This window comes from Scylla paramamosain, chromosome 9 (genome assembly GCF_035594125.1).
Source record: "Scylla paramamosain isolate STU-SP2022 chromosome 9, ASM3559412v1, whole genome shotgun sequence".
Classification (NCBI taxonomy): domain Eukaryota; kingdom Metazoa; phylum Arthropoda; class Malacostraca; order Decapoda; family Portunidae; genus Scylla; species Scylla paramamosain.
The window spans coordinates 1,770,732-1,793,759 of NC_087159.1; the positions used below are offsets into that span (position 1 = coordinate 1,770,732).

At 39.6% G+C, this 23,028-nt stretch overlaps 1 protein-coding gene and 10 non-coding genes across 13 annotated transcripts in view; all 11 read left to right on the forward strand.

Annotated features, from left to right (window-relative positions):
* Positions 1 to 23,028, forward strand: part of LOC135103384 (mitochondrial glycine transporter A-like) — a 25,148-nt gene continuing 2,120 nt past the window's right edge. Inside the window, exons 1-3 of one of the 3 annotated variants that reach the window (XM_064009512.1) lie at positions 1 to 172; positions 2,230 to 2,269; positions 21,194 to 21,362. In XM_064009512.1, the coding sequence (XP_063865582.1) occupies positions 160 to 172; positions 2,230 to 2,269; positions 21,194 to 21,362 (222 nt within the window). In that variant the 5' untranslated portion in view covers positions 1 to 159. The remainder of the gene's footprint in view (positions 173 to 2,229; positions 2,270 to 21,193; positions 21,363 to 23,028) is intronic. The other 2 variants (XM_064009513.1, XM_064009515.1) reach the window with 2 other exon arrangements.
* Positions 4,497 to 4,659, forward strand: LOC135103916 (U1 spliceosomal RNA). Its single transcript, XR_010270242.1, has one exon. It is a non-coding gene; the product is annotated as a U1 spliceosomal RNA (small nuclear RNA).
* Positions 5,921 to 6,083, forward strand: LOC135103917 (U1 spliceosomal RNA). Its single transcript, XR_010270243.1, has one exon. It is a non-coding gene; the product is annotated as a U1 spliceosomal RNA (small nuclear RNA).
* On the forward strand, positions 7,878 to 8,070 carry LOC135103909 (U2 spliceosomal RNA). The gene has a single exon (XR_010270236.1). It is a non-coding gene; the product is annotated as a U2 spliceosomal RNA (small nuclear RNA).
* Positions 9,352 to 9,465, forward strand: LOC135103912 (U5 spliceosomal RNA). Its single transcript, XR_010270239.1, has one exon. It is a non-coding gene; the product is annotated as a U5 spliceosomal RNA (small nuclear RNA).
* Positions 11,213 to 11,375, forward strand: LOC135103906 (U1 spliceosomal RNA). The gene has a single exon (XR_010270233.1). It is a non-coding gene; the product is annotated as a U1 spliceosomal RNA (small nuclear RNA).
* LOC135103910 (U2 spliceosomal RNA) lies at positions 13,118 to 13,310 on the forward strand. The gene has a single exon (XR_010270237.1). It is a non-coding gene; the product is annotated as a U2 spliceosomal RNA (small nuclear RNA).
* On the forward strand, positions 14,433 to 14,546 carry LOC135103913 (U5 spliceosomal RNA). The gene has a single exon (XR_010270240.1). It is a non-coding gene; the product is annotated as a U5 spliceosomal RNA (small nuclear RNA).
* Positions 16,765 to 16,957, forward strand: LOC135103911 (U2 spliceosomal RNA). The gene has a single exon (XR_010270238.1). It is a non-coding gene; the product is annotated as a U2 spliceosomal RNA (small nuclear RNA).
* On the forward strand, positions 18,135 to 18,297 carry LOC135103907 (U1 spliceosomal RNA). The gene has a single exon (XR_010270234.1). It is a non-coding gene; the product is annotated as a U1 spliceosomal RNA (small nuclear RNA).
* On the forward strand, positions 19,560 to 19,722 carry LOC135103908 (U1 spliceosomal RNA). The gene has a single exon (XR_010270235.1). It is a non-coding gene; the product is annotated as a U1 spliceosomal RNA (small nuclear RNA).

Consider the following 23,028-nt stretch of genomic DNA (forward strand, 5'->3'; position numbering starts at 1 on the left):
ACGTGGCAACACTTGTCAGTCTAGTTGTCTACGTGGCATTTGCGGGGTTAGGCAAAGTAGTGGCGTGCTCTTATGTGCGATTTATAGGATTAAACCCTCCCATATTCATCATGCCCACCGTCCTGTTTACTCCTGACGGCACGGCGCAAGGCTACAGTCATGAGTGAGCACGGTGAGTCAAACTGGAAGGGCGGGAGGAGGAACGAAGAGGTGGTGGTTGGCAGTGGACTGGAGGTCAATGGCGCCTAAGGTGAGGGTGTCTGCTTAACACTTAAAACACTTGTAGGCGAGCTTTTGTCTTTCAGGGCTTTTTTTTTTTTTTTTTTTTTTTTTTTTTTTTTTTTTTTTTTTTTTTTTTTTTGTACGGAAGTTGTAAGATGTGTGTGTGTGTGTGTGTGTGTGTGTGTGTGTGTGTGTGTGTGTTTGCAGGGAGTCTCGAGGGAAGGAGAGTGTGGAGTGAAGCTGTGATGTGTTTTGTGTATGGCGTGGAGGAAGTCTCGAGGAAAGGAGGATGTAGAGTGAATCTGAGATATCTATGCATTTTAAGTTAAACATTATAGTGATTCTTGAGTAGCAGTAATTAAGTGTGATAGCGTGTTAATATAATTATTTCGTCTTGGCACCAGATGTAACTGTCCAAGAGAAAGATATCAAGATTTATTATTAGTAATTTTTTTTAATTAATCTCTTTTGTCTTAGTGTATTTCATAAGATGTTTAAATGTTTCATGATAGTTTTTCTTCCAGAATGTTGCTGTCTATTACTAATGCTGATAGTTTTGTTAATCATACCAATAGGATCTCCTTATATTTTTTTGTTGTCCCTCTAACCACCAACCAGGAGGCAAGGTGACATAATGCAATACTGCTCTACCCAGCAATGCGGTCAAAGTGCACAGAAAATTATAATATTTTTGAATACCAAAATATTCAAAATATAAAATGGTTTGCAAATACTCACAAAGAGCTTGAGGTAGCAGGTGTCTCCTCTGGGCAGGTTGGGCTATAGGAAGTGGCCTATTGGTAGGACTATAGGTTGTACAGGAAGTAGCCTCTTGAAGAAAGACAAAACACTTGATGAGATCAACAGTGGCCTTAAGAAACTTTTACCTTGCAAGGTAGCCTACAGAGTGTTTCTCACCAGAGAGAGGCACTTTTCCTTGCTTTGCCCTACAGCTACTCAATATTGTTGATGTGTATAGCTCTGTTATTCAGGGATGTCCCAAAGAGGGCCAGGAGATATGTACATGCACATTTTCAACATGAGAGGTTGTCTTACTGGCTTGCTATGGATGTTAAGGGATGACTGTTTGGGACTTGTTTATATGTATAGTATAGGGTGTCTTTTTTTGTGGTGCAGGTTAATGAAGTTATCCCAGTGTTGTGCAACTCAACTTCCTGTGGTCTCAGAAATCATTGTTTTCAACTCTGAATTTTTATTTCTGCTAACTCAGCCTTATACTGGACTTTGGTTGAGTGTGGGTTATTAAGAATTCAAAGTTACAGACATTACTTATGGGGAATCAAGATTTTTTAACAAATAATTGGCCTGTGATCAAGGATTGTAGTTGACAGTTTTGATTAATAACATGAGATATTTGTTAACTAAGTAAAATTTAAGCAATCAGAGTAGATAAGCATTATGTGTTTGTATTTGAATCATTGTTCTGTAGATTTCATATTTTCCGGGCCAACTCTTGTCAACTGATAGCAGACAGCCTGACGGTTTGTGTGCATAAAACTTTCCCTGTTAGTCCTTCTCTGGGCTTTATCATGTCTTTTATAGTATTATAATACCTCCCGTCCTTCTAAGCTTCCATTTTAAAAGAACTTGCTTCACTTGGTCACTCAAATCCTACTCAAACAGTTGACCTTTTCTCATGAAGCTCCTGTTGCTCTCAGCCTCAACCCCCCAGTCTTGTCTGCAATATTACACGCACACCTCACCTTGTTCATCTCACCACTACAGTCATTTAACATAATCATTTAACAATTCATGCTTATTACTACAGAAGAATGATGCATCTTCAAAGTGCATAGACCACATTTTACCATATGTCTTAGGAACCCCTCATGTTATTTAGAGGATAAGTGATTTAGCTTTTGTCACATATCTTACTTTAAATTACATGTGGCTTCTGTGCTGGGTAACTCGTGTACCATTTATGTACTAAAACTCTGTGTCTTGCTGTATATTAAACACTTCATGTTTGTGTTCTGCTTCTTACAGAAAACTGCTCACTGCTCAGCTCTTCCGTTGGACTCCCAAGGTACTGTTATCTTCACTGTTTACCAGTTTTAAGAACTGTTCGTGTGGGGGATACTAACTCAGGGTTGGGTCCAAGTACAGGCAATTCTACTATGTTCAAGAACTATGTGGATATTTTCATGTACATTCATTTTGCTATTTATGTAAAGTCAAAATCCAAGTACAAGTCATTGTACTTGTACATTTTTAAGTCCCTACATTATATGAAAAAAGAGTTCCTATTGCAAAGTTGAGAAATTTTGATATACTCACATAAATGAATAGTACTTTTATTCTACATAACTCTGCAGTATCATAACACTCCATATGTTTACCCAATAATGTCTTCACAAGGTTCACTAGAATTCATATAGATTACTTATATCTTTTGGTTTAGTACAATGGACTTGAATGCACTTTGTATTTTTCAAAATACTGTACTTTGGTGTATGTATGTACAAGTATAATAAAATTTTTCAATTCCAAGTACAATTTGTGTTAGTCCAAAGACAACTCAGTGTATTTGGACAACCTTGGATTATATAACATGTGGAATTAGAAATTTCAGTCCTTATTCAGGCACTAACAACCGTATGCACATGATCTTTTGTTTTCTCATGTGATGATTTTTCTTATATAGCTAGGACCCTGTGCCATCTAAACTTCACAAAATCTTCAATGAAATGAGTACTGAAATGGAAAATGTTGGATATAATTCTGTAAACCTGTGTACATAACCTTGCATTTAACAAAGTCTTGTTTGTTATACATGGTGGATGTCTGCTAAACACAATGCAGTTTTTAAAAGCTTGATGTGAAGGTGCAAATATGTTGTTTATGAGCTTAGCATATGTTATAGGTGGCAGCACATGGTGTTAGGTAATGCTTCGGAATTCCTGCTACCCAGCATTGCTACTGTTTGAATGAGTATTACTGAATGACTGCTCATATCCTCATCAGAGGTTACTTACGGCCCTTGCTGTCACATTAAGATACTGGTAGCGAAGTTTTGAACTCTAATGAGGCTTTCCGTCACTTAATTTGTTTTATCAAGGATTGCTGAATTGTATTTTAATTGAATTATTGGTCATCAACCCAGCCTTTGCTCTCAGGGACAAGTGTGTTTACGTTAGGACCCTGTGAGCACAAATTTTTAAATTGGTATTAAAAAAAAATTACAAATCTTGAAAGTGTTTGTTCTAGGAAAAGCTTACTCAGCAGAAAGTAAGATAACTCTATTTTACTTTTTATCATTATTGAATGACAGATAGTACTGTATATATTAATAGATTTTGCATGTTAAGTTAGAGAATGGCAAGCAAAGCTCAACAGTGTATGCTGTAAATGGAATTTATATAATAAAAAAGTCAAGTTGGTTTTAGGAAGTCAGCTTGTTGAGAGCCTGCTTCACTGGTGCCAACAATATCACAACCCTCCAATTAGCCAGATGTCCTTTACTCTCTCCCCCTCTGGCAACTCATTCCTCTCCTTTAGCACCAGTGCATAGTCAGTGAATCCAGGAAATTTCTTTTTTTATTTTCTTGCCTTTGAGGTAGTACAGTCCTATGAGGGTTAAGGACAATAGGGAAGCTAGAGAAAAGTCAAGGTAGTGGTGAGTTGCTGGTAGTGTGATGGGCAGGATGGTAACTTGTATAAGTTAATGAGCAGGCAGCTGCTTGATAGGTGAAAAGTGGGAAGCATAAGTTAGTTGACTTGAGACCATTTATACCCCTGAGCCAGACTTGAAGTGATTAGTTGAAAAACTAATCACAGGACCCCACATATGATACTCCTTGAAGGCCGTGCCATTCCTTGCTGGTGTATTTAGCCTAAGTTACACTTGAAGGACAACTTGTGGGTAATATCAATTTGTTCATTCATTCTTCTAAAATCTGCATCATAGGCAGGGCTTAATGTTGAACTTTGTATTCATTTCTCCTATATACCTGTTAACAACTTGGTCACTGCCTCCTATAAAATTAAGTTGAAAAAAATATTACTTTGCTAAGGTGATTTAAGGTTACTGCAATTGTGTGTGTACTGGTTTCTTGTCAGGTTTATCCTCTTTCTTTGCATAAAATAGGTTAAGCACGAGGCAAACAGTGAATGATAACTTTTATTTCCATGTAAAATATAATAATACTCTTAAGGTTAAATTTGCTATGGAAAAAGTTCTTGCATAAGGTGTTTTTGGTTTTTGCAGGTGTTTAGCAGTTTAGGTTTACATGAGCGAAGTTCTGGCATTAGGCATACTTACCTGGCACAGGAGACACCGTGATCATGAAGGCGGTTCTCCCAGGGCGAGGCCCACCATTGCACTCCGGCGGTGCTGACCCCTGCGATTAACCCAAATGTGGTTAACTCGAGTGCGAAATTTTTGATAGCGGGGGATTGCGTTCGCGCATCCCCCTCACTGTCTCTGAAGTTGAATGACTAGTGTTAGAGTAGCATAGTTGCCCTCTGGTAGTGTTTGCCACACTCTCTTCCTACTGTACATCATTGATCCCGAGGCAAACTTCGTGGCCTGTTTATTCACTTTTATGCCGATGAAACCACCCTGCATCTTTCAATGTTCCTTCATAGACGTCCAACAGTTCATGAATTAAACAGCTTATGCTGGAAAGCCACTTAACGCCCGATTTCTGATCTCAGAAATTTCTGATTGGGACAGATCAAACTTTGTATTGCTCAATGCCCCAAAAATCAATTCCTCCATCTATCAACTTGACACAACATTCCAGATAACTACCCCATCTTAAATGATCAACTGTCCCCCTTTACTACGCTGAACATCCTCGGTTAGTCCTTTACTAATAATCTAAACTCGAAACCACATCTCATCTCCAGCTAAAACAGCTTTTGTGAAGTTAGGTGTTCTGAGCCGTCTCCACATCCTCTGAAGCGTTTGTGGATGCACTTGCAAGTGCAGATTTGACATACTCTGGTATGTAGTTGGCTGCATGTCTGGAGGGTGCTTGACAAGGTTTCAACAGAATTTGCTGAGTTGTTAATGGTGAACCGTATGAGTTTTCATCCATCCAGATGCAGTCTTTAAATCAAAACATGATTGTATGCAAAGGAATGATCTGAAAATTTTTTGTTTTGTTGAGTCTGGTTCATAATGCGCACAAAAGAGAACTCGTGTAGCAGTAGTGATGGATAACTTAGGCATTGGGAAGAATATCAACGTTGCTGTGCTGGATAGGTCATTGCCGGACTTGTAAAGCTGCATGGTAGGGTTTGGACAGATGGTACAGATAACTTGCTTACTCTTGCTTGTTGCCTGAATTTCTCGAGCAAATTTTGTTCATATTGACATTCAGTGTAACAAAGATGTATCCTACTTGAATACATATAGAGATTTTCAATCTATACTATTGTGTCCTGTCGTGTAAATGCTTCTTGATGCTAAAACTGTATCAGGCCATGGTGCTCTTAATTGTGTTGCTTCGAGCTGCGGTTTGTAAAATTTAGTATTTTTTTTTTCTCATTCTTTGATGGTGTATGTGGGGAATCGAGCCAAAAACTGAATGGTTACTTTTACCAATATTAAATAATATAATAATAAACTAAAGGTTGATGATTTTATAAATAAGCCCTTGCATAAGATGTTTCTACTTTATGCAGGTGTTCAGCTGTTCAGGATTACGTGAGCCAAGTTGTGCTGTTGGGCATACTTACCTGGCACAGGAGACACCGTGATCATGAAGGCGGTTCTCCCAGGGCGAGGCCCACCATTGCACTCCGGCGGTGCTGACCCCTGCGATTAACCCAAATGTGGTTAACTCGAGTGCGAAATTTTTGATAGCGGGGGATTGCGTTCGCGCATCCCCCTCATTGATCCTGATGTAGAATGACAAATGTCTGGCCGTTACGTAATGATGGAGGTTAATGTAAAATCTTCATTTCTCGCATGTGTCTATGCGGCTCTGCATACAACTTTGATGGCGAGGCAGTGCGTTCGCGCATCCCCCTATTATCTCTGGTGTGGAATGACAATAGATAGTGAAAACTGTAGATGCATTACCGTTGGGGGATGACGCCAAAGATGCTCTGCCTGCTGTCTACTCTAAGGGGAAGGCCGGGGCTGCGTTCCTTCATGTCCGTATTTATTACTGTTGTTGAATGATATTTCGTGATGCTATTACATCTTACGTATTACTATTATGAACAAGTGTGGATGTTTTTGAAAGATAGTAATTACATGGTATGTCCATTAATCCATAATGTGAAATACCTTTGTATATTTTAGTAATTACATGGTGTGTCCATTAATCCATAATGTGAAGTACCTTTGTATATTTTAATAATTACGATGTGTGTCCGTTAATCCATAATGTGAAGTACCTTTGTATATTTTCCCCCTTTAAGCAGATGATATGGGAACAAGTATGTCCAGTGCTATTGATTGGCAATGAACGAGTGTTGCACCCACTGCGGAATGCTCACTAAGTGCATATTGCATTTGAACGACACAAGCGTGAACTTTCGACTTGATAATGCTTCGGCTTTATTTTTGTAATAGTGCATCAGTCGCCCTGACACGTTTGTGGACGCACATGCAAATGCAGATTTGACATGCTTGGTTATGTGGAACGTATTTGCACGACACAAAGTTTCAGTGTAATTGGTTGAGTAATTATTGAGGAACCATATGAAATTTCATCCATGCAAATTAAATCTTTAAATTAAGACATTATTGTTTGCAGAGAAATGGTTTGTAAAGGTAAAGATTAGGTTTTGACGAGTCTCTGGTTCATGATACGCACAGTAGAAAACTTGTGTAGCAGTAGTGATGGCTAACTTAGGCACTGGGAAGAATATCAACATTGTTATGCTGGAAAGGACTTCTTGTCTGTACTTGTAAAGCTGCATGATAAGATGTGGACATAGGCAGAGACAGCGTGGTACAGATGACATGCTTACTCTTGCTTGTTGCCCGAGGTTTTGAGCAAGGTTGGATCATGTTGACATTCATTACAGCCGATCAATGTTTATTCTGCTGAAATAAGTTTAGAAATTTCTAATACATATAAATCTGTCCCGTTGTGTAAACACTCGTTGATACTAAATCTTATTCACTTGATGGTGCATGTAATTACGTTACTTTGAGGTGCTTACGATCACTTGTTCATTAGATTTAGGAAAAAGGAAGAGAGAGAGAGAGAGAGAGAGAGAGAGAGAGAGAGAGAGAGAGAGAGAGAGAGAAACTAATTCCTGTGAGGGCCATCAGGCCTACATGTGGCTGCCCCTATATGATGCATACTATTTTCGCTCTACATTGTTCTATATTATACGCACTATTATCGCCGTACATTGTTCTTGGAGTAGTTTTCTCTCTCTCTCTCTCTCTCTCTCTCTCTCTCTCTCTCTCTCTCTCTCTCTCTCTCTCTCTCTCTCTCTCTCTCTCTCCAGATACTTTTAAGCAGTGATATTTGGGAAGATGATTTCCAGGTAAGGAAGCACTAGTATAAACCTAAAAAAAATAAGAATATATTTAAGTTCCCAACATTGACTTAATAGTATTCTGTAAATAACCCAGGGGTTTGACATCAGTAGCATAGTACAGCAATGATCGGTCTGGGTGTTCAGCCCGGGACAGTGTGGCTCCCGTGTTTCCCTTGTAAGGTATCGCTTCTCGGCCTTTTGGCTAAGATCAAAGTGTAGTATCTGTTCTTATCAGCTTAATATCTGATACGATCCCCATGTGGGATCTACGATATTAATCTGATTTTTGGACTATGGCGAAGTGCTAGGGGCTTGCTCCACCTTTGCCGCGGATCGGCCCGGTATTGCAGTACTTCCGGGATCGGTCCACTCCCCTAGGGGAAAATAACCTTTTCATCTGAAAAATAACCTTAGCAAGGTGTGCATATCAGCATCTGCGTAGCAGTCATAGTGTTAGACTGTTGTTACTCTTCTCACTGTCTTTCATCTACCATGTTACACACACAAAGATGACATGCACACATGATAGTAAACTCCAGTCATCCACTCAGTTTTGAAGTGGTGTAGTAAATTGATAATATATATATATATATATATATATATATATATATATATATATATATATATATATATATATATATATATATATATATATATATATATATATATATATGATAAATCTCACGGCAGCGCGAAAAGGAAGAATTAAGTGGTAGGGAAAAGTAGGGGGCCAACCCAACTCCCCGACAACCAGAGCTACACTAGCCACCGTAGCACCTGAGGTTCACTCACAGGTGTGTTCTGGGTTACTAGCTAGGTGGTCTGGAAGCGGGTAAAGAATGGGACAAGGAAGGGGAATGAGAGGATTGGAACACCACAGGGGCGGGCACTCACCGGACAGGGAGAGCCCCGATACACCAGTGGTTTCCTGTAAACAAACAAAACAGGTGGTGGCAGCAGTGTTCCCGAACCTTAGGTGTGCTTCTGAGCAGGCCTTAAAGCCACGGCAAATGGGCAGGTAGAAGCGTGATAGAGGGGAGAGCGGTAGAACATGTCTTGCTGATGCGAAGTCTATCTGCCTGCTCCTGTTCTTTATTGTTGTAAAGTTCAATCTTTTAAAGTGGAAACTATCCTCAAGATTAACAGGGCACACATAAACAACTCATGTGAATGTTATATTATATAATTAAAAAATATGATTCTGGTCTTAGAATCATTCCCAAGAAATACAGGTGTCCAGGCGACGGTAAATAAGTAAAAGATGTGTCAGACTTGCGTGTCTTGACAACATAATGACAGAACATGTGAAGAATGAAGGACTCTTGTGAAATGTTCATGCCGCAGCAATAGGGAACATCTGTAGATGCTGCATCCAGTACATCTGCGTTGAACACTAAATGTTTGCGTGGAAGAAGGGCATCTGAACAAGTATATACTTGCTACTTGAAGTTTGTGCATTGCAAAATTGTAAACAAAAGTATGATTCTTCATTAGTATTCTATTATTGTATTGTAGAAATTGTTGAAAGTGAGGTATTGTGAGGGATGAAATAGAGAAAGCATACATTAGATGCGGAGCTGCCATTCTTGCTGTGACATGCAGTCTGCGCAGGTGGTCGGCGTTGATAGTATTGGTCCAGAATTGCGGTGCCTCGGATAACTCTGGTTTCCCTTCAAAACGCATAAATCTTTCGCCTTTTACTAAAGATTTCCGTGGAGGGGAACAACTCAATGAGTCTGAAGAAATTTTTATTGGCCCACTTAGTGGGCTTCATAACGAAATGAATATGAAAGGGCACAATGGTAGTGATGCTGATGATTCCACATAGAAGGCAGTTTGTACATCTTCGGTGTCTTAGTGCCATCGTGTCTGTTGTGAAGGTAGATCCTCATTTCCCAATGTAATGGTGCAAACATGACTGACACCTGCCCAATTCCGTGATACAAATACACATGAACAGTAATTCTTGAGAGAATAGAAGATCCTAGCAAAGAAAGCCATTTTATGGATATTACTGCTTACATGATCGCGTTGTGATCGAGTGTCCCTTTGTACTGTTGAATTCTGTAAATCTGTACAAGGCTAGCTCAAGATGAGCGCTATCAAGTAAGAGCAGAAAATACTGTCAGCCCCAGTGCTGTCTGATGTCCTTTGTTTTATTTTATTTTATTATTATTATTTTTTGTAAAGATATCCGTCTTAAAATTCAGAAGAGACTGCAAAACTTAGCGTTTACACTTGACTCCGCTGCATGCAGTGAAGGGTGATTTGTAGTACATTTGGATGAACGAAAACGCTGTTATAACTTCCATGTTATGTGAATTTTTAGGTTTAATATTATTTTGAAAGACTAAGAAGATAACTTTTTTTTTTCATTTTTACAAATAAGTTCTTGCGTAAGGTGGTTTTACATTAATGTGCACAGATGAGGAACAAGACATCACAGAGGCAGTGAACATTAGCGTGGCAAGTAGTCAGCGAAGTTGTTAGGTTTTGGAAAGTGTGGTCATTGGTTATTTTGGTGTTCTAGATACCTGCACCTTGAAGTCTTGAACGGTACTGTGAACAAGTGAAACCAGAAAATATGAGTTTTTCATGCGTGTAAATACAATATTTAATACAAAAGATTATTGTTATTGGGTTTTGGCGAGTCTCTGGTTCATAATGCGCACAGGAAAGAACTCGCGTAGAAGTAGTGACGGGTAACTAAGGCATTGGGAAGAGTACCAACATTGTTATGCTGGAAAGATCATCGCAGCACTTTTTGTCTGTACTTGTAAAGCTGCGTGGTAAGATTTGGACATAGGCAGAGGCAGCGTGGTAGTTATGCTGGTACAGATGACATGTTTGTTGCCTGAGATTCTCGAGCAAGTTTTGTTTGTATTGACACCCGATGTAACATACATCATAGTTAAATACGTATAAAGATTTCCTATGTATATTACTCTGTCCCGTTGTGTTAATGTTCCTCGATGCTGAAACTGTATCAGTACTTGAACGTAATTGTATTTCTACTAGCTGCTTGCCAGAGCACATTATATCCTTTAGTTTGTGAAGAAAAAAAATATTGGTATGGAAAAATTCTTTTGGGAATCTCCGTTTTTTGTGAAAACAACCTTTAACTTGAAATGCTATTGTCGATGTTAAATCCAGATACTCACCATCAATTTACATTTACTTATTTATTTATTTATTTATTTATTTATTTATTTTATTATTATTATTATTATTATTATTATTATTATTATTATTATTATTATTATTATTATTATTATTATTATTATTTATTTTTTATTTATTTATTTTTTTTTTTAAATTTTTTTATTTATTTTTTTTTTACCTTTGGCGCATGGGCAGAAGCGGGACAACCAGTGAATGGTAATTTTTATTTTCAGTTGAAATATAATGATAACCTCAAGGGTAATGTTATCGTAAATAAGCCCTTGCATAAAATGTTTTTAAGTTTCGCAGGTGTTTACCTGTAAAGGGTTACATGAGCCAAGTTGTGTTGCTGGGCATACTTACCTGGCACAGGAGACACCGTGATCATGAAGGCGGTTCTCCCAGGGCGAGGCCCACCATTGCACTCCGGCGGTGCTGACCCCTGCGATTAACCCAAATGTGGTTAACTCGAGTGCGAAATTTTTGATAGCGGGGGATTGCGTTCGCGCATCCCCCTCATTGATTCTGATGTAGAATGACAAATGTCTGGCCGTTACGTAACGATGGAGGTTAATGTAGATTCTTTATTTCTCGCATGTGTCTATGCGGCTCTGCTTACAACTTTGATGGCGAGGCAGTGCGTTCGCGCATCCCCCTATTGTTTCTGATGGTGTGGAATGACAATAGATAGTGAAAACTGTAGATGCATTACCGTTGGGGGATGACGCCAAAGATGCTCTGCCTGCTGTCTACTCTAAGGGGAAGGCCGGGGCTGCATTCCTTCATGTCCGTATTTATTACTGTTGTTGAATGACATTTCGTGATGCTATTACATCTTACGTATTCCTATTATGAACAAGTGTGGATGTTTTTGAAAGATAGTAATTACATGGTATGTCCATTAATCCATAATATGAAATACCTTTGTATATTTTAGTAATTACAAGGTGTGTCCATTAATCCATAATGTGAAGTACCTTTGTACATTTTAGTAATTACATGGTGTGTCCATTAATCCATAATGTGAAGTACCTTTGTATATTTTAATAATTACAATGTGTGTCCGTTAATCCATAATGTGAAGTACCTTTGTATATTTTCCCCCTTTAAGCAGATGATATGGGAACAAGTATGTCCAGTGCTATTGATTGGCAATGAACGAGTGTCGCACCCACTGCGGAATGCTTACTAAGTGCATATTGCATTTGAACGACACAAGCGTGAACTTTCGACTTGATAATGCTTCGGCTTTATTATTGTAATAGTGCATCAGTTGCCCTGACACGTTTGTGGACGCACATGCAAATTCAGATTTGACATGCTTGGTTATGTGGAACGTATTTGCACGACACACAAAGTTTCAGTTTAATTGGTTGAGTAATTATTGAGGAACCATATGAAATTTCATCCATGCAAACGAAGTCTTTAAATTAAGATATTGTTTGCAGAGGAATGGTTTGTAAATGTAAAGATTAGGTTTTGACGAGTCTCTGGTTCATAATGCGCACAGTAGAAAACTTGTGTAGCAGTAGTGATGCCTAACTTAGGCACTGGGAAGAATATCAACATTGTTATGCTGGAAAGGACTTCTTGTCTGTACTTTTAAAGTTGCATGATAAGATTTGGACATAGGCAGAGACAGCGTGGGACAGATGACATGCTTACTCTTGCTTGTTGCCCGAGGTTTTGAGCAAGGTTGGATCATGTTGAGATTCATTACAGCCGATCAATGTTTATTCTGCTGAAATAAGTTTAGAGATTTCTAATGCATACAAATCTGTCCCGTTGTGTAAACACTCGTTGATACTAAATCTTATTCACTTGATGGTGCATGTAATTACGTTACTTTGAGGTGCTTACGATCACTTGTTCATTAGGTTTAGGATAAAGAAAGGAGATAAAAAAAATAATAATACCCGTGAAGGCTGTCAGGCCTACATGTGGCTGCCCCATATGCTACATACTATTATCGCCCTACATTGTTCCATATGATACATACTATTATGGCCGTGCATTGTTTTTGGACTTTTTTTTCTCTCCCTCCAAATACTTTTAAGCAGTAATATTTGGGAAGATGGCTCCCAGGTAAGGAAGCACTGGTATAAACCTAAAAAATTGAGAATATATTTAAGTTCCCAACATTGACTTAATAGTATTCTGTAAGTAACCCAGGGGTTTGATATTAGTAGCATAGTACAGCAATGATCGGTCTGGGTGTTCAGCCCGGGACAGTGTGGCTCCCGTGTTTCCCTTGTAAGGTATCGCTTCTCGGCCTTTTGGCTAAGATCAAAGTGTAGTATCTGTTCTTATCAGCTTAATATCTGATACGATCCCCATGTGGGATCTACGATATTAATCTGATTTTTGGACTATGGCGAAGTGCTAGGGGCTTGCTCCACCTTTGCCGCGGATCGGCCCGGTATTGCAGTACTTCCGGGATCGGTCCACTCCCCTAGGGGAAAATAACCTTTTCATCTGAAAAAAAAACCTTAGCAAGGTGTGCATATCAGCATCTGCGTATCAGTCATAGTGTTAGACTGTTGTTACTCTTCTCACTGTCTTTCATCTACCATGTTACACACACAAAGATGACATGCACACATGATAGTAAACTCCAGTCATCCGCTCAGTTTTGAAGTTGTGTAAATTGGAAAAAAAAAAAAAAAAAAAAAAAAAAATATATATATATATATATATATATATATATATATATATATATATATATATATATATATATATATATATATATATATATATATATATATATTTATTTATTTATTTTTATTTATATAATAATAATAAATAAAAATAATCTCAAATCATATTTGCAATTATCGGATCAAATTCCACCAACCTATCACATCACCATACTTTCCATCATAGTGAAAAAAAAAAAAAAACAAGTTAAAGGTTATCAAGTGGTGTTAGGTTGGTGAAAATAGTCCATTTGCCATCTTTTAGAGGGTGTGCTGTCGTTGCACCACCGGAGACTGGCAGCTTCTTTATTGTTGTAAAGTTCAGTCTTTTAAAGTGGAAACTATCCTCGAGGTTAACAGCATGATAGCACACATGAACAACTCATGTGAAGGTTATTTTATATAATTAAAAATTATGATTCTGGTCTTACAATCATTCCCAAGAAATACAGGTGTCCAGGCGACGGTAAATAAGTAAAAGATATGTCAAACTTTCGTGTCTTTTGACAACATAATAACAGAACATGTGAAGAATGAAGAACTCTTGTTAAATGTTCATGACCGTAGCAGTAGGGAACATCTGTAGATGCTGCATCCTGTACATCTGCGTCGAACACTAAATACTTGCGTGGAAGAAGGGCATCTGAACAAGTATATACTTGCTACTTGAAGTTTGTGCATTGCAAAATTGTAAACAAAAGTATGATTCTTCATTAGTATTCTATTATTGTATTGTAGAAATTGTTGAATGTGAGGTATTGTGAGGGATGAAATAGAGAAAGCATACATTAGATGCGGAGCTGCCATTCTTGCTGTGACATGCAGTCTGCGCAGGTGGTCGGCGTTGATAGTATTGGTCCAGAATTGCGGTGCCTCGGATAACTCTGGTTTCCCTTCAAAACGCATAAATCTTTCGCCTTTTACTAAAGATTTCCGTGGAGGGGAACAACTCAATGAGTCTGAAGAAATTTTTATTGGCCCACTTAGTGGGCTTCATAACGAAATGAATATGAAAGGGCACAATGGTAGTGATGCTGATGATTCCACATAGAAGGCAGTTTGTACATCTTCGGTGTCTTAGTGCCATCGTGTCTGTTGTGAAGGTAGATCCTCATTTCCCAATGTAATGGTGCAAACATGACTGACACCTGCCCAATTCCGTGATACAAATACACATGAACAGTAATTCTTGAGAGAGTAGAAGACCCTAGCAAAGAAAGCCATTTTATGGATATTACTGCTTACATGATGCGTTGCGATCGAGTGTCCCTTTGTACTGTTGAATTCTGTAAATCTGTACAAGGCTAGCTCAAGATGAGCGCTATCAAGTAAGAGCAGAAAATACTGTCAGCCCCAGTGCTGTCTGATGTCCTTTGTTTTATTTTTTATTATTTATTTATTTATTTATTTATTTTTGTAAAGATATCCGTCTTAAAATTCAGAAGAGACTGCAGACCTTAGTGTTTACACTTGACTCCTCAGCATGCAGTGAAGGGTGATTTGTAGTGCATTTGGATGAACGAAAACGCTGTTATAACTTCCATGTCATGTGAATTTTTAGGTTTAATGACATTATTTTGAATGACTGAGAAGGTAATCCTATTCTTTTGTTCTTTTTTATAAATAAGTTCTTGCATAAGATGGTTTGACATTAATCTGCACAAGACTTATCATAGAGCAAGTGAACATTGGTGTGGAAGTAGTTTGTGGAGATGTTATGTTTAGGAAAATGTGTTCGTTGGTTATCTTGGTGTTCTAGACACCAGCACTTTGAAGACTTGAACGGTACTGTGAACAAGTGAAACTAGAAAATATGAGTTTTCATCCATGCAAATGAAATCTTTAATACAAAAGATTATTGTTTGCAGAGGAATGATTTATAAATATTGGGTTTTGACGAATCTCTGGTTCATAATGCGCACAGGAGAGAACTTGTGTTGAAGTATTGACGGGTAACTAAGGCATTGGGAAGTATATCAACACTGTTATGCTGGAAAGATGATCGCAGCACTTCTTGTCTATACTTGTAAACTTCATCGTAAGATTTGGACGTAGGCAGAGGCAGCGTGGTAGTTATGCTGGTACAAATGCTAGCTGCTATGTACCGTGTCCTATATACCACTGCTTTGGCTTATATGTACCATTGTAGGGCTGCTACGTACCGGCTCCTATGTACCACTTCTTTGGCTTGTATGTACAAAACAAGGCTGCTATATACCAGCTACCAAGTAGGGAGATATAAATTAATATTGTAAGAAAAAAATAAAAACACGCAATATAAAAGTAATAAAACTACATTAAAAGGTAACACAAAAGCATAAAAAAATTATAACTATTGTCAACCAGTAAAATCAATAAAATTCAGCATACATTGAATTAGTATGTATGTATGTATATATATATATATATATATATATATATATATATATATATATATATATATATATATTAGTATGCTTAGTCCTCAGCATAATCCATCATTTCAGGGCACAGGTTTAAAATGCATGGGTTTCTCTCTCTCTCTCTCTCTCTCTCTCTCTCTCTCTCTCTCTCTCTCTCTCTCTCTCTCTCTCTCAGTAGTTGCACGAGTATTCATGAGTATTTTTACGGTTCTAGTGACAAATTAACATAATTTCTACTTTACAAACAGGAGAAATACGCTTTTAAAAGGCTGTAATTGAAGTGATGCGGTTTTTAAGGGTGTTTTAACAGTTCTAATGACAGATCTACAACATTTCTACATTATTAAAAGGAAAAACACCCTTAAAAACCCTGGTAATCATCTATGTGGCTTTGAAAAACAGTCGTGAGAGAGAGAGAGAGAGAGAGAGAGAGAGAGAGAGAGAGAGAGAGAGAGAGAGAACTAATTCCTGTGAGGGCCATCAGGTCTACATAATTATGGCTGCCCTTATAATTATAATACATACTATTATCGCTCTACATTGTTTTATATGATACATACTGTTATCGCTGTACATTGTTCTTGGAGTTTTTTTTTTTTTTAATACTTTTAAGCAGTGATATTTGGGGAGATGGCTCCCAGGTAAGGAAGCACCTAAAGAATTGAGAATATATTTAAGTTCCCAACATTGACTTAATAGTATTCTGTAAATAACCCAGGGGTTTGATATTAGTAGCATAGTACAGCAATGATCGATCGCCTGGGTGTTCAGCTCAGGACAGTGTGGCTCCCGTGTTTAACTTGAGAGGTATCGCTTCTCGGCCTTTTGGCTAAGATCAAAGTGTAGTATCTGTTCTTATCAGCTTAATATCTGATACGATCCCCATGTGGGATCTACGATATTAATCTGATTTTTGGACTATGGCGAAGTGCTAGGGGCTTGCTCCACCTTTGCCGCGGATCGGCCCGGTATTGCAGTACTTCCGGGATCGGTCCACTCCCCCAGGGGAGAATAACCTTTTCATCTGAAAACCTTACGAAGATATGCAAATAAGTATTTGCGTAGCAGGCTTAGTCTAAGAATGTTACCTGTCCTTTCGCTGTCGTTCATCTACCAGAATGCTCGATTTCTGATCTCAAAAATTTCTGATTGGGGCAGAGCAAACATTGTATTGCTACTGTCCCAAAACTCAATTCTTCCATCTATCAACATGATACAACAATCCAGATAACTACCCCACCTGAAGTGATCCTCAACTGGCCCCCTCTTCTACACTGAACATCCTTGGTCATTCATTTACTAATACTCTAAACTGGAAACTTCACATTTCATCTCATCCAAAACAATTTCTATGAAGTTAGGTGTCCTGAGTCGTCTCCACATGTCCTCTGAAGCGTTTGTGTATGCACGTGCAAGTGTAGATTTGACATACTCTGGCGTGTGGTAGCTACATGTTTGGAGGGTGTATGACAAGGTTTCAACAGAATATGCTAAGTTGTTGATGTTGAACCATAAGAGTTTTCATCCATGCAGATGCAAGCTTGAAGTCAAAATATAATTGTATGCAGAGGAATGGTTTGAAAATTTTAGGTTTTGATGAGTCTCTGGTTCATAATGGACACAGGAGAGAACTTATGTAGCAGTAGTGATGACTAACTTAGGCATTTGGAAGAATATCAACGTTGATGTGCTGGATTGGTCATCGCCGGATGACCTATATTTGGACATGGGCAGAGGCAGCGTGATAGTTATGCTGGTGCAGATGATATGCTTACTCTTGCTTGTTGCCTGAGTTTCTCGAGCAAATTTTGTTCATATTGACATTCAGTGTAACAGTGTACTTACATACATAGAGAGATTTTCAGTGTATACTATCCTGTTCCGTTGTGTAGATGCTTCTTGACGCTAAAACAGTATCAGGCTCGTAATTGTGTTGCTTAGAGTTGCTTGCGAGAGAGCAGCGATTTTTTGTAAAATTTGGAATTTTTTCTCTTAGTTCTTTTATGGTGTATGCATGGAAGCCAGCGAAACACTTAATGGTTACTTTTTATATACATTAAAAAATACATCAGTAACCTAAAGCTTGTTGTTTTATAAGTAAGTTCTTTCATAAGATGTTTTTGTTTTTTTAAGGTGTTTAGCTGTTCAGGGTTAGTTGAGCCAGGCGCCAGTGGTAAGCATACTTACCTGGCACAGGAGACACCGTGATCATGAAGGCGGTTCTCCCAGGGCGAGGCCCACCATTGCACTCCGGCGGTGCTGACCCCTGCGATTAACCCAAATGTGGTTAACTCGAGTGCGAAATTTTTGATAGCGGGGGATTGCGTTCGCGCATCCCCCTCACTGTCTCTGAAGTTGAATGACTAGTGTTAGAGTAGCATAGTTGCCCTCTGGTAGTGTTTCCCACACTCTCTTCCTACTGTACATCATTGATCCCGAGGCAAACTTCGTGGCCTGTTTATTCACTTTTATGCCGATGAAACCACCCTGCATCTGTCAATGTTCCTTCATAGACGTCCAACCGTTCATGAATTAAACAGCTTATGCTGGAAAGCCACTTAACGCCCGATTTCTGATCTCTCAGAAATTTCTGATTGGGACAGATCAAACTTTGTATTGCTCAATGCCCCAAAAATCAATTCCTCCATCTATCAACATGACACAACATTCCAGATAACTACCCCATCTTAAATGATCAACTGTCCCCCTCTACTACGCTGAACATCCTCGGTCAGTCTTTTACTAATAATCTAAACTCGAAACCACATCTCATCTCCAGCTAAAACAGCTTTTGTGAAGTTAGGTGTTCTGAGCCGTCTCCACATCCTCTGAAGCGTTTGTGGATGCACTTGCAAGTGCAGATTTGACATACTCTGGTATGTAGTTGGCTGCATGTCTGGAGGGTGCTTGACAAGGTTTCAACAGAATTTGCTGAGTTGTTAATGGTGAACCGTATGAGTTTTCATCCATGCAGATGCAGTCTTTAAATCAAAACATAATTGTATGCAAAGGAATGATCTGAAAATTTTTTGTTTTGATGAGTCTGGTTCATAATGCGCACAAAAGAGAACTCGTGTAGCAGTAGTGATGGCTAACTTAGGCATTGGGAAGAATATCAACGTTGCTGTGCTGGATAGGTCATTGCCGGACTTGTAAAGCTGCATGGTAGGGTTTGGACAGATGGTACAGATAACTTGCTTACTCTTGCTTGTTGCCTGAATTTCTCGAGCAAATTTTGTTCATATTGACATTCAGTGTAACAAAGATGTATCCTACTTGAATACATATAGAGATTTTCAATCTATACTATTGTGTCCTGTCGTGTAAATGCTTCTTGATGCTAAAACTGTATCAGGCCATGGTGCTCTTAATTGTGTTGCTTCGAGCTGCGGTTTGTAAAATTTAGTATTTTTTTTTCTCATTCTTTGATGGTGTATGTGGGGAATCGAGCCAAAAACTGAATGGTTACTTTTACCAATATTAAATAATATAATAATAAACTAAAGGTTGATGATTTTATAAATAAGCCCTTGCATAAGATGTTTCTACTTTATGCAGGTGTTCAGCTGTTCAGGATTACGTGAGCCAAGTTGTGCTGTTGGGCATACTTACCTGGCACAGGAGACACCGTGATCATGAAGGCGGTTCTCCCAGGGCGAGGCCCACCATTGCACTCCGGCGGTGCTGACCCCTGCGATTAACCCAAATGTGGTTAACTCGAGTGCGAAATTTTTGATAGCGGGGGATTGCGTTCGCGCATCCCCCTCATTGATTCTGATGTAGAAAAAAATAGTCACCCTTCGTCGCTATATTGAAAACCGTCCCTCTAGCGAGATAGCCAATTGCAGGTTTGTTCAGTGTTTTCTTTGAGTGGGGAGGGAAATGTAAGTACTGTATGTAGGCTTGTCAATAGATTTCCAGGCTAATTTCGAACTTTTAAGTGTTATGTAAGATTTTGGAAGGGAGGAGAGGGAGATAAATAGAGAGACTGAGTGAGTGTATCTGAAATTAGAGGGGCTATGGTGAGTGTTTTAAGACTTGTATGATTTATTTGGTTCAATAGGCTTGCTTATGTGTTTCCAGTGTGGTTTGTGACGTGTAGGTGTTACTGAGTGTTCTGGAAAGTGGCGAGAAGGAGAGGAAGAGAGTATCCTGCATTTCAGCATCAGTGTATCCCATTCTCTTACCTGGTGGGCTTCCTTGGTGAGAAAAGCCACTCACTACTGATGCAGCAGTCCTTACAAACACAATGAAACGAACAATACAACAAGTGTCATGTGTGTGTGTGTGTGTGTGTGTGTGTGAGAGAGAGAGAGAGAGAGAGAGAGAGAGAGAGAGAGAGAGAGAGAGAGAGAGAGAGAGAGAGAGGTGGGCTACAAATTGCAAAATGTAATTGTGTTTTGCTGGCAGATGTCGTATGGGTGGGAGCAGCAGCAGCATCAGTATGGGAGCAGCAGCTGGGAAGACCAGACCAACATCTCCTATGACAAACTGTGGCAAACTTTGGGCAGGACCAGGCCTGCCATAGGTTTGAGTATGGCAGCCAGGCCATGGGGGTTTGCAGTCCCCATCAGGCGTGTTGTGGGACAGTAGCAGCAGCAGTGGGAGTGTGGGGATGCTGGCAACTGTGGGGAGAGTAGTTAGGAACAAATGTCTTTTTGGCGGCCTCTGAAAGGGATTGATGTTGGTAAGACATAATTTTCTATAGTTATTGTTTATGTATATGGTGAGAGAGAGGGAGAGAGAGAATTTATTATTATTATTTCTCTCTCTCTCTCTCTCTCTCTCTCTCTCTCTCTCTCTCTCTCTCTCTCTCTCTCTCTCTCTCTCTCTCTTTTGTTAGTAGACTACTGTCTCTATTAGCTTCCTTCATTATCTCCAGTTCATCTTTTCTTGTTCTTATTTTCTCCCTTCATTTGATGGTAGTTTACCTTTCCCCTCCTTTTTTTCCCCCCTTTCTCTCTCAGAAGAAGCTCCTCTCCTCCTCCACCGTCTCCAAAGCACCTCTCATTTGCTCTTAACCTCATGTCATCTACTTTTCTTTTGCACTCATCTCCTGCCCTTACAAAACCTCCCTAACCTAACCTCATCTCCACCACATAACCTAATCCTCTCTCCTCTTCCTAACCTCCTTTCATTTCCCTCTCTTTTTCATCTCCTCCTCATAACCTCCTCTAACAAACCTTCAAATCTCTTTGTCCTCCTCCCCTTCATCACTGACCTCCCCCTCCTCCACAGAGCACCTTCCGCCTGGTGTGGGGTCCACTTCTCCTCCCTCAGCTGGCTAAAGACCACCTTCACTGAGGGACAGGCTGGTCCCCTGCAGACTGTGGGGCACAGGGTGGCTGCCCGCACCTTCACTGGGCTCACCCTCATCCCCATCACCATTATCAAGACTTGTTATGAGGTGAGAAACATTTAAAACATTTATTTATAGTTCTGTTACATTTTAGTACAGATTGGCAACATCTGATTACACTTTTCAGGCAAATGTAAAAAGTATTCAAAAACATAAATGTAAAAAATACTAAATGCAAATTTAAATAAAACAGAACATGGGAATCAAAGTTACTGTATGGGGGCAGAACAGAGACTGACCAAGGTGTAGTGAGGAGGTTAGTAGTCAGTGACATTATATTGGGTTGCATTTCACATGTTAATGAAACTTTAATAAAGGGGTTGTTAGTTTGCAGTCCCCATTGTCATTGTGGGAGCAGATGCTAGCTGGAAGTAGGAGGAAGCAGAGGCTGTTCTGACCTCAGTTGGTGGCCAGACATGTTGGGTACCTGATGTCAAAGGAGTGAATACTGTCCTCCATGGCCAGGACGTGATGTTTGGAAGATGCAAATGCAGAGAGATTCTCATCTCAGTAGAACGGCATGATTGGTTGCACCAGATCCCAAAAAGGAGCCATTTCAGGCTTGATAGAGTATGTCCAAGCTAGTTGCTCCACTAAGCCAAACCACCACCAAGCTCTGGAGATATCTTACGGGGCAGGAAAGTCATGGATGGCACACAGCATGGCAGTACAGGGTTTGTTGTCTCACGTATTGGTGAGAGTAACATTAATTAAGTTGACTGAGGATCTTTTCTGTGTTGGAGGTAGTGTAATAATTATGTGCACATAGGGTGGTGTCATTTACACACTTAACTTTCCATGGGACATTGCAGACAATTTCATTGAAGCGATGACTATAGGCATCCCCAGCCGCCAAGTGCTGTGGTGCTTGTGTGTAGTGGTAGCAGCCAAATTTGGTAATGAAAGTTGTTGCATCCCTGCTGTGTTTGTCAAGGACAGCATGGTAACCATTCCATACATACATACATCAAGAACCATCTCACAAGTCCTTTCAGGGACTGAGCAAGGTGGAATGGGCTTTGTGTGTGATGTGCTTTATGAAGACAGTTCATGTTCAGCAGGGCTTGGAAGTCCACCATGCAAAAAGGCTGGCCATTTTTCTCCCCTATTTTTTAGTGCTTTATGAAGGCAGTTCATGTTCAGTAGGGCTTGGAAGTCCACCGTGCGAAAAGGCTGGCCATTTTTCTCCCCTATTTTTTAACCATGCAGGAGCACCAGGTTGTAGGGATGCCCATGGCCACATCCCTTTTGAGAGGTTAGGTTTCACTTGCTCCTTCCAGTGATGAGGGACAGCTGGTGCACAGTGTGTGGAATAGTGTCAGGGTGAAGGTGTATGTATCTTCAGTGGTGGGCCAAACTTGGTAGGGAGCAGGCGGGAAGAAATGTTGAATGCCAAGGAAGCAAACTGGCATTGGTGGGAGGGAAGGGCAGTGTTGCACGGCTGCTGCCGTGCTGGTGGAGGGAGAGGAAGGTGTCTGGCACAATAATACCAAGGGCCATACAAATTTGGAGGCTGAGGAACAATGCAGAAATGTCATGTACAATGTAAACTACCTCGTGCATTTCCTCGGGTTGTTGTCAGAGGCAGTGATGGATAGAACAGGTACATAACTTGTGATGTGAAGTTGGGCTCCTCCCACTCTGCGGATGAGTTGCATAATGGATAAGTTGCTGTTACTGCTTAGACCCATTGATGCCACCAATGATGGACCCA